At 39.1% G+C, this 12690-nt stretch overlaps 1 protein-coding gene across 1 annotated transcript; it reads left to right on the forward strand.

Moving 5' to 3' along the window:
- Positions 1 to 5811: 5811 nt before the first annotated feature.
- Positions 5812 to 12473, forward strand: CCKAR (cholecystokinin A receptor). Its single transcript, XM_040582354.1, has 5 exons — positions 5812 to 5932; positions 6719 to 6970; positions 9004 to 9265; positions 10888 to 11015; positions 11637 to 12473. Exons 1-5 carry the CDS (start codon positions 5812 to 5814, stop codon positions 12161 to 12163), a joined length of 1290 nt encoding a protein of 429 aa, XP_040438288.1. The 3' UTR covers positions 12164 to 12473.
- The last annotated feature ends 217 nt before the right edge of the window (positions 12474 to 12690 follow it).

Raw genomic sequence — 12690 nt, forward strand, 5'->3', positions numbered from 1 at the left:
CTATGGTACCTAAATTATTTCTTAATTAACAAAACCATATTTTATTAATAAAAGAAGTTCTTGCCTAAAACTTCCAACATCCCAAATAATGCATGATTAGGTTCAAGTGGGGTAGACGTTCAGGATTTTGTTTCTCCTAAATAATAAAAGTACATCTGTGATTAGCAAACATTTAATTAAAACAGCATCCTTTTCCTCTCGCTTAAAGCTTGCAGGGAGACAAGATGATACTGATCTGGGTGGAGAGTGATCTATCATGCAATTAGCTAAATGGAATGGGAAGAAATTATGTGAAAAAGACAACTCAGAACTGTCCAAACATTAAGATTATTAGCTGTACATTTGAGTAAATCTATGCAAAAAAATGCCTAGAAGACTCCAACTCTTTGATCTACATAAGTTTCATGCAGAAATCCACTCCAAAAGGGGAGTCAAGAGTTCATGGTAAATTTTTACTCATTTAGTCTGGCAATTTAACCAGCAGACGCTGAATCCAGCTCAGCCCAGGACCAGATGGTATTCATCCAGAACTTCTAAAGGAAATGGTAAAATTATTAAACATGATGTGTCATCTCTTGCTTAGAACTACATTGTTGCCAGAGAAAAAAAAAAGTGCAAATGTGATGCCAGTGTTTATAAAAGGCTCCAAGGGAACTAAACCCTTGGAATTATGAGCCACTCTGTATGTCTGGCACCCACAGAAAGGAGAGCTAGTGGAGACAGTAATAACAGATGAAAATCTCTGGACACAAGGTCTGCACAAATTTTGTAGAGGAAAGCTACACCTTACAGATTTAGAGAGCTGGACATGTGAACCAGCTGATCCAGTCTGTTTCAAATAGTAACTACACAGTTACTAGGATTTGCATGCGATAGCATTCCCTCACTCATTCCACACTTGGTTTTGGTTGAAATTAGTACCCTCTGGAGCCAGTCATAGCTCAGTACTTACCCTCAACCCTTCATGTCTCTGCTCCATGTGCTACCTCCCATCGCTATGCTCTCTGCTCATTTGCCACCTGCACAGTATGCCTCTATGCCAAGAGGCTTCACAGAGCAGGCTGCACCCACGGCACTTTGGTCCATTTTGCATTTCTGCTGACTACATGAAGCCTCTGTCTGTGGCTGATGGCCTCGTTGGCTTCAGCCCTCTTGCATGTGCTTAAGAAGCCCATCTTGACACTGTAGTGGGCCCATCCCTTGGGAGGGGGCTAGGTGAGGGGCTCTTACCCTCTTGAGGAAGCTGGTCCTTTGCACGGTTGAGACCAACGTGAGAGACATGCGCTGGCTTTATAGTGTTTGTTGTACTGACCTGCAGCCCTGGCCAGCCTCAGAGCACACTGCTCTCTGACACTTCCTTTTCCATGTGGCAGGGTCATGGCAGGCTGTTATACACACAGCCTGGCACTGCCACCGTCACCACCAGTGGGCTTGCATTGGGAAGACATGAATGGCAAGGGATGAAGTCGTCTGCTCACATGTCATTCAGGACAATAAGCCTGACAAGTGTCATCTGAATTTGCACATCCAGAAAAAGTGAGCTGCAATGTAAACATGGCTCTGGGCTACCTTTGCAAAAGTGGAAAGGAAAGGTCTGATTTCCTTCTGTCACCAGCGAAAAAAAACCATTAAAAAGGCACTCTCTCCTTAGGCTGGCAATCAGAGGCAATTACTTGGAAACCAAGTTTGTGGCATCCATAAGCATCACGTGGACACAGAGCCAGTGAGCCACAAGTACCTGATGATTCAGTGGTGGCGATGCTGGCAAAGGTCCTAATAACTCAGGAGAACACATGCTGAGTTCTTCAATGACATGCATGCATGTTTCAGGCTTTGTGTTTGGTTTCTTTAGCTGAAAACATTGTTCCCTCGTGCTGTGGGCACAACCCACATCACTGAGCTGCTGTATCAGTTCGTGGTTTGTTTCTTCTTTCCTTTTCTAGATGGAGCTTCCTAAAGCCTGGGACGTTTTAACATGTGACTATCCATGTTCACAGGTAGTCCTGGAAGACTTGTCTGGGCTGGGGGAGCAGAGCTGGCATGGATATGCTTGCCAGAAAGAGCTAGGAGAATCATGGAAGCAGGAGTTCAGGAGCAATTTTTAATGTCATGGATAAGGAGACAATTGGTCTGGAGTGAAACAGGAAACAGCATGATTAGAAGACTGGAAATAAAAATTAGGAATGAAAAGTAGGAGTGAAAGGCAATTATGAATGGAGCCCCACAGGAAGCTATGCTGCAGCTGTTCACCTCTTTCATAAATGCTCCAGGAGATGGGAAGAGGGGTGAGGTAAAAGAGCTTTCTGCTGATGCTAAGTCATTCAAGGAGAAGAGAAGCAAAAACTGACTTTGAAGAACTGCAGAAATCTCTTTACGGTAAAAATGGGAGAGTAAAAATCACTGCAAAGCAGAAAACAATTATAATTTTTCACGAACAGTGTAGGGCTCTAAACTAGATATTACTATGCAGGAAGGAGATTACTGAATTTACACTAGGTTTTCCCATGAAAATATCAGTTCAATTCTCAGTAGTCATCAAAAAAGCAAATAAGATTACAGGAATTATTAGGAAAGGAACAGGGGAAGTAACAACACAGAAAGTCAATATGCCATTATTTAAATCCTTCGTTCATCTATATGTGTTAACATCTGTGAAAGACTGTAGAATAACTAGGAAAAATTTTAGACCTGGGCCATGATGCTCATGGAAGGTATGAAACTACCTGTTTACAAAGAATGAATAACCAACCTGATACTCCTCAGATATGACAAAATTGTAACAAGTACGGAGGAGTTAACTTCAGAGTAATAATTCACCATCTGTCATTATACAGTGAGAGACGATAGCCCCACTGTAATCTTTCTGATTGTAATGATCCTCCTAATGATCCCCCTATTCCTGTCTTCCCTCCTGATCACTATGCCTACCCAAGACATTCATTCACTCTATTTCTTCTCTTCTTTTTAACCAGGTCCTGGAGACTTCATGGAAGACTCTATGCAATCCAGTTTAGCAAGTCTGGAAGTCCAGCAGACGATGGCAAGTGCACAGTCTCAGTCTATATTTGACAACATAAATAAAAATTAATCTTTCTATTTAGTGTAATGTTGCTTCCTCAGGAAGTTACAGGAGTAAACAAGCTGTAACTCTTCAGAACACCAGCAATTAACTCCTCACCCCAAAAGTACAGTGGTATAACCAGTATAAAAACTGTAGATTAAAAATTATTTGAGAAAGAATCCAACCCCAAAAAGCAACACATCTATCGTAAATAAATAATTACGTAAATAAAAATACTGCTAATATCAGCCATTCAACACAATTGCAACTGAAAATATATCCAATCATTTATCTAATGCAGATCTAATAGTAGGTGCCAGGAATCCAGAAAGATCTCTTCCACATTAAAAATAAGCCCAGAACAACAATGTGACATCTTGCTTACAGAAAATCTTGAACTTCATTACAGGCTATTTAATTCAGTAAAGGAATTGCTAAACACAATTACCCATCCTGTGTTTTACAGTTGGCCAGATCATTATAGTAATTATAAATAATTAAAATAACTTCTTTTGACACACAAAGGTTTCTAAAAGCTTAAAATCATTCAGATTTGATGTTACTTCATGACAAAGGAAAATGCTCTAAAATGGAAAGACATCATTGAAGTGACTCTTATACAGATATGGAAAGTAGGATCAGTATCTCAAGTGAAAGAAGTGTAAAGGGCACCTTGGAAAGGCGTTCGTAGGCTACACGATCTGCTGTGAGTTGGTTTGTCCTTGATTTTTCCTCTATAGAAAATAATTTTCAAAGGAAAAAGCTGTTGTTAACCAGAAGTTTGGGCAGCTTAGACTATTCTGCATCTTGCGGTTGTCTATGAAGAAGAGCAAAAATGCAACTGAAGTTCAGTAGTCCTTTCCAAAAAGCATTCTTTACTTCTCCTTTGCATTACCACTACTACAGCAGCACCTGTCTTGACTGCCATTTCAGCTGTTTGGGATATTATAATAATTTTAAATTGCCAGATAAAATGTTCAGGAAATACTGGAATAATTACAAATAAATTCAAAACTGAAACAACAAAAAAATGTATGCATTTAATTAAATGGGCAATGTTTGTCATTTAATAGAGTGGTTGGTTAATAACACCCATCAGTTTAATCATAGAAAAATATAAAAAAAAATTAAAACTGAATTAGGCAGCTAAAAGAAAATTGATTTTTAGAGACATTGGTACCTAATGTTCAAGATTAATGCCCGGTCATTGGAGAAATGGAAGCATTTTAACTTTTGTTTCTTTGATATGATTTTCTTCCATTTTGAGACTGAGTGGAAAAATAAACTATAACATGTCATTCTGGATTAATTTCCCACCAGTACATTACACCTTTGAAACTGGAATTGAGTCCTGCTGGACTTAATATTTTTTTTTTCAGCTTAGACAGTTACATGTTGCATACACCAGTTGCCAGCTTGAATCGTTTTATCTCAGATTTTTAAAACTACAAAGATCTATTAAATAAATGGAAAAATATAATTAATCTGCTAAAGAAAAGATAATTTAGAAATTAGAACTTTAAATGTAACTTTTCAATCTACTCTCATATGTACCTATTCCCATTAATGGCATTGTAAAGCAAAGCTGATGAGACTGGAAAAGAAATCCAGGCTTTCCAGTCTCTGTATGTTACCTTTAAGGGATCCAGATTTGTAATTAGGAACCCATTAGTGCCCTGCCTATTTAAGTAGAAGAGATTTTAAATGTGAAATATGTTTTCCATTGAATTATAGCAGGGATTCATGTATAATATTAATTTACAGCTTTAGCCATAAACAAGCTGTATACTGGAAGTTAAAAGCCCATGACTTTGTGAAAACACCAGAGAGGATAATGTTTATACATTAAAAAAGCAGAACTCAGAAGAAAGGGTTTCTTTTAAATGATCAAGATTGTTGTGTTTTACAGTAATGTGTAACTAACATGCCACAGTTTATCAGTTCATCAAGTTTGTATTCGAGTCCTTGTACTGAGAAAATGTGTAGGCTTCTGCTTTAACCGACAATTCTAATATACTTTTGTAAGGTTTGATCCAAGAACACTGAAATTAGTGAGTCTTTCTAGTGACTTGCTGGAGTTTGGATCAGGCACGTACAGCGCTTTTGTACAAAGTTAGCACTTCACCGCATGAGAGAGATGTAACAGCTCTTGTTTTTCTGAGCATACCCAGTCTTCGGTCTGCTCTGAAAAATATGAAGGTAGGAATCACTTTCATGTGAGGCATGCAAAATCTTCACTATGTTTCTTTCTTCTCTGCCCTTCTCTTCTGCTGCTCTTATTATTTTAAATGCTGTTGGTTGAGAGACGGGTTTATCAGTCTCATCACTCACTGGCTGTGATTTATTGGCCATGGTGTGACAGACTCTTTTTGAGAAATATTGCAGAGATGTGAGTAGAAGCAATCTTGCAAAGGGTTAATGCTGTAATCTTTTTCTAGCCTGTTTATAATCCCAACAGTAGTCCAGTAACAGAAGGGGGGGTGTGCACGCATACGTGTGAGCGTGTATGTGCACGCATGCCTTGCTTTTCTGAACTGCCTTGTGTGTCCCTGGAATAAATCTTGTTCAGCCTGAACAGGACTCTGTGTGCTCAGTGCCCCTGATAGTTAGAAGAGCTTCCTTGCACAACTGCCTCTCTTGTGCTTCTTCTGAAGATTTCATTCAGAAATGTATTTGTTTACTGAAGGAATGGGCAGATAGTCGCACACCCACCCACTTCTCCATCAAAGCTAACCTGTGGGTACTGAAGAATGGAAATAGTTGATGTTAGCTTCCTTGGGAACGGTACGAATATTACTGCTTTCCTGTGTGATATCATCTTTGAAAATGACACTTTTTTCTGTGTGGAAGAACCACCTTATCCTTCTAAAGGTATGTATAGAAACCCATGTTTTTTTCCAGGCAGTTTTAGTTCTAGCTGGGAGTAGGGATACTATGGAAAGAAACAGCCAAGGCTGGTTTTCTTTTTTTCAAAGAAAAACCCAAGGCTTTTCCTGTGAAAGAGTGCAAAATCAACTGCTTGCTGATAAGTTAGGATGAGAAACAGGCAGGAAATAATTTAGAATGTGCTGGTTTTCCAAGTTAAAAATTCAACTAGAACAAAATTTGGATATAATGGAAAACTAAACTAGTAGCAATATTTGGCACAAAATGTAAACAGTTCTGCTAAGGACTTGGAGAAACATGATTTTTACTCTTTGAGCAAATCAATAACAATGGAGTTATCTGATCTGATGCCATGCACAAATGATTACATTTGAAATTGTAGCACTCTGAGGCTGCAAAAAATATGCATGTATTAAAATATTTTTGATTTCTCTATTTTTTCTTACTTCTGTATAAAGAAGGAACTCCCGTGGTGAGTGAGTGGTGCACACTAAGTGGTGTGAGCAGAGTGTGTGTTTAAAAAGTCGTATTTGGCTATCCAAATGTACATTGTATTGCATCTGTTGTATTTTAATGTTGTGGAATTCAAGTAGGTCAGAGTAAGTTTAAGAATTTCAGCACTTCCATCAATTTTGCATTGTTGTAAAGACATAAACCTTAGTAAAACTGAATACAGAAAGGCTTTTACCTTTTGATTAAAAGATGAAACATCTAATACGAGTCTATGAGCTATATACTGTATAACTGATTTTTCCTTGTGACAATTTTCAGATTTGCATCAGATAATTCGGGTTCTGCTGTATTGCTTGATATTTCTGCTCAGCATTTTGGGGAACATTCTGGTAATTACAGTGCTGATAAGAAACAAGCGGATGAGAACAGTCACCAACATATTTCTGCTGTCACTAGCAGTCAGCGACCTGATGCTCTGCCTTTTCTGCATGCCATTCACCCTCATTCCCAACCTGCTGAAAGATTTTATTTTTGGTAGTGCTGTTTGCAAAACTGCCACTTATTTCATGGGTAAGTCTTGGAAATTTATACTTATTTTGAAGACTGACTAAAGAGATAGGCGAGAAGGTCATTAAAGACCAGTAAAAAGCTGATTGTTTCCATCTGCCATTGAACAGTTACCAAAATTATGAAGAAATAGCTCTGTAGTGCAAATCTTCATGGTTCTGTTTTCCTTGGTCTAATCCAGCAAAACACAGAGGCAGCCACTTAATTTTAACAACATGCAGAAGTGTTTTACTGGATCAGGTTGAGTGAAAAATATGTTGCATGATCAACCTTTAATGAGGAACCCAGCACATGTGCTTGCTTACCCATCACTGACAGAGTTATTAGTGGTGTTGAGATCACCCATCAGACATGACAGGGTTGTACAGTCCTCACTAAGGCCAGATTTTGCCCACAGATTATTTTGGTAACAGTGATGCATAAAAAAATAATAGAGTAGGTCAAAGTAGGTGTCATTTGCAGAGCTGGAAGTTAGAGCAAACACTTTCTGAGAACAGACCAGGTGTGATCAGAGCTCACCAGGACACCACAAAATATAGATGTAGGTTTTAGAGGGTGACTTTAAGAAGCATCACATTTATATGCCTTGCCATACCCCCTTTGGTTTTGGAGCCTGGAGTTTCAAAATGCCTGGATTATGTATGTCTGTGTAAGTGATTTTGTCTCGCTTCCAATACTTCCTGTGCATTTGCTTGTTTCTTAAAAGAAAGAAAAAAGAAAAAAAACAAAAAGAAAAAAAAAAACATTATATAAGTTTTTGCTACCTTGGGAGAGCCTTGGTTAATTACAGAAACCTTAGGTCCCCTTTCAACCAATGCCCTTGAGAACTTTGATGTAATGTGAAAGTACACACCTAAAGTGTGTGAATGGGAAATCAACATCTTTTTGTAGATAAAACAAATAAAACTAAAGTCCATGTTTAAACAATTATAATGAACTGGTGCCATAAATGTCATAAAACTTTGCTGAAGCATTGTCATCTTTCTCTTATTTCACACTGTGTAAATTACTTTATAAAAGAAATCCACGGAAATATTTTTGAGCACGGAGTTTTTCATTATGAAGGTGTTTTATTTTAAGAGTCAGAATGTGGATATTTCCCATTAGCAGGTCATGTTAAGAGAGGCTTCAAACAGACACTGACATCCATTACATCACCTGTGCTCATTTTTTTAATTTTAAGATGTAGGAAGAGGTATTTTAAGTTACAGATAATTTGTGTGAATCAGGCTGTAAAGATAATGGCATTTTATATTTTGATTCACATTAGAACATTCAAAAAGACTATTAAATGAAAGCTTGTTCACCAAAAGAAAAATTTGTGACAGAGCTAGCAAGAAATATTTATAAACTTGAAGTGATAAACTGGGTCACCTCAGTGACAGCAATACAGACCACTGTGTTATATTTTGTAGTATATGAACAGAAGAAATGAAGGGCATTTGAAGGACAAAGGTTCTGCTTCTTGTTTTCATTTCTCCTGCTTTGCAACTCCATTAGCATCTAGTTAAAAAAGTGATAAGATATTTAATTCTCTTGAATAAGAAAATCAGATCACCAGACAAGCAGGACACTTAAAAAAAATGGCAACAATTGAAGAGGGACTATGAACTTCAGTGTTAAAAGAGTAATTAACATAATAACATAGCATAATCCCACTGATTTCAAATGCTTGTTTGAATTTCAGTGCAGTTAATGGAGTGGATAAACCACAGTAGGAAAGACAAGAACGAGGAGGAAAAGTGTCTTCTTTTCCTGTTATCAGAATTTCACGGTTTGACAGAATGATTCTTTTCTTTTGGACTTCTGGTGTTACAGAAGCACAGGACAGGAACATCAGTGTGGAGACCCAGACCCACTGCCTACACATTCTTCACTGACTTAATCAGTGTGATATTTATAAATATTTTAGCTTATAAACAGTTTGCTATATTTTTAATTTTCTGTTTGTATACAGAAAGTTAGCCAGACTGTTTGAAAATAACATGAACCTTTAAAACAACAGAATAACCTTTTTCTTTATTTCATATATATAGGTGTCTCTGTAAGTGTATCTACATTCAACCTGGTTGCCATATCTTTGGAGAGATACAGTGCCATTTGCAAACCTCTGCAGTCCAGGGTCTGGCAAACAAAATCTCATGCCTTGAAAGTGATTGCTGCTACCTGGTGTGTTTCCTTTACTATCATGTCACCATACCCAATTTACAGCAAACTGGTACCTTTTACCAAGTATAACAACACCACAGCAAATATGTGTCGGCTCCTTTGGCCAAGTGATGTCATTCAGCAGTCCTGGTAAGGCATAGCTGACTGTTAGCAAATGCATAATTATCTGGTGGAAAACAGGATTTCATGGTAGCATTAAGCCTTTTGAAAATCAAGTATTAACCTTCAGCAAACATTTACACTTCTATCATGCTTATTTAAGAAGTAAAAAAAAATAAAATTAAGCTGCTTACATTTTGACACTTGTATGACTTTTCCTGTGTCATAGGAATGATACCCAACATGGCAATGATTCTCACACTATGGTCCGCTAAGCAGCTACTGTCACTGTAAAGAAAGCATCTGTCACTCCTCATGTAGGAGTACTGCTTCGACCCATTTATATGTAAACATAAATATTTTCAGAGAAATCCTTGATTGATCTTTGAGAAACAGTCACATACCAGTGCCCCTCTGTGTGCTGCCTTGCCTGTGAAATTTTTTTGCTTGAGGGTCCTCTGAAGCAGGGAAGTAGAATATGAGAACTTGGAGAGGTTGCAAATGCCCTTCTTGAGAACTGAACTCTTTTGGTCACTTCTAGAGAATAGGGGCAGAGATATGAGGGGAGAGACAGTGCTCCAAGCCCTACAGGTACAGGCAGAGTAAGTAAATAGTAGCACTATTAAGCAGCAATATCACTTAGACATTGCGTCCTTGCATGATGACTAAACACCTTAATTGGCACCAAGAAGATGTAAGATTCTTTCGGATACTGAAGGTCAGTCGGAACTGGGAGCAAGATTAAAGTATGCTCCACTTCAGTGTGGTGTGTCTGCAAACATAGCAAGCCCGTATTAATGCTTTTGGTAGTCTCTGGTGTTTGGCAGTCTGAGTACAGCTGAGGAAGGAGGATGGAGGGTGAAATTCCCTTCTCTGCGGTGGTGTTGCAGATTCCCAGGTGCCTTAGTGAGTTTGCACCAAAGTCCCAGGGAGCAGAAGAGACATAAGCTCATGAATGCATTTAAACCAAATTATTTCCCCAACTTGTAGTCACATGAGAGAAGCTGCCTAGAGTAAGAGATGTGCAACCTAGTAAAAGCTGCTTCCTTTAGCAAAGGGATTGCTGGCCCTGGGATCCCTCCCCAGGGGCCTCTGCATGGCTCCAGGGATGAGAGCTGGGGTCGTGGCTGCTCCATCCCTGCCCACACGTGCCACGACCCTTGGAAAGTCAGATCTCACTGAAGTAGTGACTACCAGTAGCAGGGGCTCCTTCAAGAATCATCAGCAGCTCATTTGGCTTCTGCAAGGCCATTTTAATGTCATTCAAAGTGGCAGGGCACCCAGTGCTCATGTGGTTACAGCAGGGAGCCCCATCCATAGGCAGAGAGACCTTCGTCCCCCCTCTGACCTCTACGTGAGTGCTCATCTCCTCTGGGCCTGCAAAGGCCGGGTGATGGATGTTTTGCAGCCACAATAGCCTTGTTCCTACTGTATTTTTCTGGGGCAAGAAGGAGAAGAGGTGGGAAGCTTCTAATTTCCAGAGCTGTCAAAATGATGGTCCATATTAGCATGGAAAAATTTCAAAAAAATCTTGAAATCCTGCCCTCCCCTTGCTCCCCCCCCCCCCCCCCCCCCCCCAGTTCTTACCTGGAGAAAAAGGTTTTCTGGTTTTGTGCTGTTCCTTGCTCTCAGTTCATCTTTTGATTCTTTAGGTACACTTTCCTGCTACTTATACTCTTTCTTATACCTGGGATTGTAATGATGGTTGCCTATGGCCTGATTTCTTTGGAACTCTATAGAGGAATAAAATTTGATGCCAGCCAGAGAAAATCTTCACAAGGTAATAATACATTTAGGTTTGGTTTGGTTTTTTAAGTTAGAGTTGAAGATACGAGCAGTCATCTTAAGGCTACTAAAAGCAAAATTTTCTATTTGCAAAAGTGACCATTATGGTCATTATGGTCGTGAACTTGCCAGATGCATTTGCTGATTGAAGTTATTCCATTACTCACTAGCAAATAATTCCTCACCTATGGCTTGTTTGCAAAGGCTCTGGGCAGGATACATTAAACTTCTAATTTGTTTTTTGTAGCAATACCAAGATTTTTTTCTGGCCATGGGTGAGGACCATTTCTGTCAATAAACACCACAATAAAAATTGTCAGATTTAAATAGAAGCATATAATTTTGAAAACTATCTTCAGTGAATACTTGAGCAAACAGTGTTCTTACATCTTTTGCATCAATTTGTATAGAGTTAAGACATGAGAATATTGGGATATAGCGGACGCAGAGCAGCTGATACATGACTGACTCAGAAGTAGGCCAGTGTTTTCTTTGCAGCAGTTGTTCAGCCATGAATTATGTTATTTGTTTAGACTTGAACTTTTTGGGTTTTTTATTTTGAACCACTGTTCAGAGATATTTTGCCAACTCTTTAAGCACTCATTTATATATACAGAAAGAAAAGTAAGTACCTGCAGCACCAAATACGAGGATGGAGATGGATGCTACCTCAACAAAACCAAAAGAAAAAGGAAAATGCCATTGCAACAGCTCTCTGCTACTAGCCATAGCAAAATAGACAGGGTGAGAAGCAGCAGCTCTTCTGCCAACTTAATGGCCAAGAAACTCGTCATCCGTATGTTGGTGGTGATAGTGATTTTGTTTTTCCTTTGCTGGACTCCCATCTTCAGCGTGAATGCCTGGCGCGCGTTTGACACTGCCTCGGCAGACCAGCGTCTCTCAGGGGCTCCCATCTCCTTTATCCACTTGTTGTCCTACACTTCTGCCTGTGTGAACCCTATCATATACTGCTTTATGAACAAGCGTTTCCGCATGGGTTTTCTAGCCACTTTCACCTGCTGTGCAAAGCAAAAGCCCCCTGCAATACGGGGGGAGGTCGGTGATGAAGAGGAGGGGAAGACAACAGGGGCTTCACTCTCCAAATGTTCTTATACGCACATGAATGCATCTGCTCCTCCCTGAGCTGCATCAGAAGAGGCAGTGAGTGGCCTACAGAAATTCAAGTATCTGTCACCTGGTCTTGGAGAGTGACTGAGGCATCAGCTGAACATGATTTAGTTCTGAGGTAATGAAACACTTCAGCTGACAGTACGGGAAATGGATCACTGTCTGAGCTTTATATCACCTTCCCTTCAAAAGTACAAAGGGAGAAGAGGGCTCTTTGAAGATAAGGGACTTTATAAAAAGCCTTAGAAGATGCTCTATTTGTCATAGATTTGCCTGTAAAAATTGGTGTCCTTTATACCAACAGTTTTGTTGAGTTTTTGGCTGCTGTTCTGAGTATTTCTTAAAATTTCTGAGATGCTAATAGATTCTCCTCAAACACAAATACATGTATTGCAGTCTTCACTTCAATACTTAGGCCTCATAATCAAAATTTTTTCAGTTACCTTTCTAGTAGTGTATTTTCACATTGTTTTAGCTGAGCTAATACATGTTGAGATTATTTTGGGGTCACAGTCAAGTAAAAGACGAATGGGCTTGTCTAT

The sequence above is a fragment of the Falco naumanni genome, chromosome 1 (assembly GCF_017639655.2).
Source record: "Falco naumanni isolate bFalNau1 chromosome 1, bFalNau1.pat, whole genome shotgun sequence".
Classification (NCBI taxonomy): domain Eukaryota; kingdom Metazoa; phylum Chordata; class Aves; order Falconiformes; family Falconidae; genus Falco; species Falco naumanni.

Coding starts and splice junctions, on each gene's coding strand:
- CCKAR (XM_040582354.1), top strand. CDS start 5,812: ATGGAAATAGTTGATGTTAGCTTCCTTGGGAACGGTACGAATATTACT. Junction 5,933..6,718: donor ACCACCTTATCCTTCTAAAG/GTATGTATAGAA, acceptor GACAATTTTCAG/ATTTGCATCAGATAATTCGG. Junction 6,971..9,003: donor AACTGCCACTTATTTCATGG/GTAAGTCTTGGA, acceptor TCATATATATAG/GTGTCTCTGTAAGTGTATCT.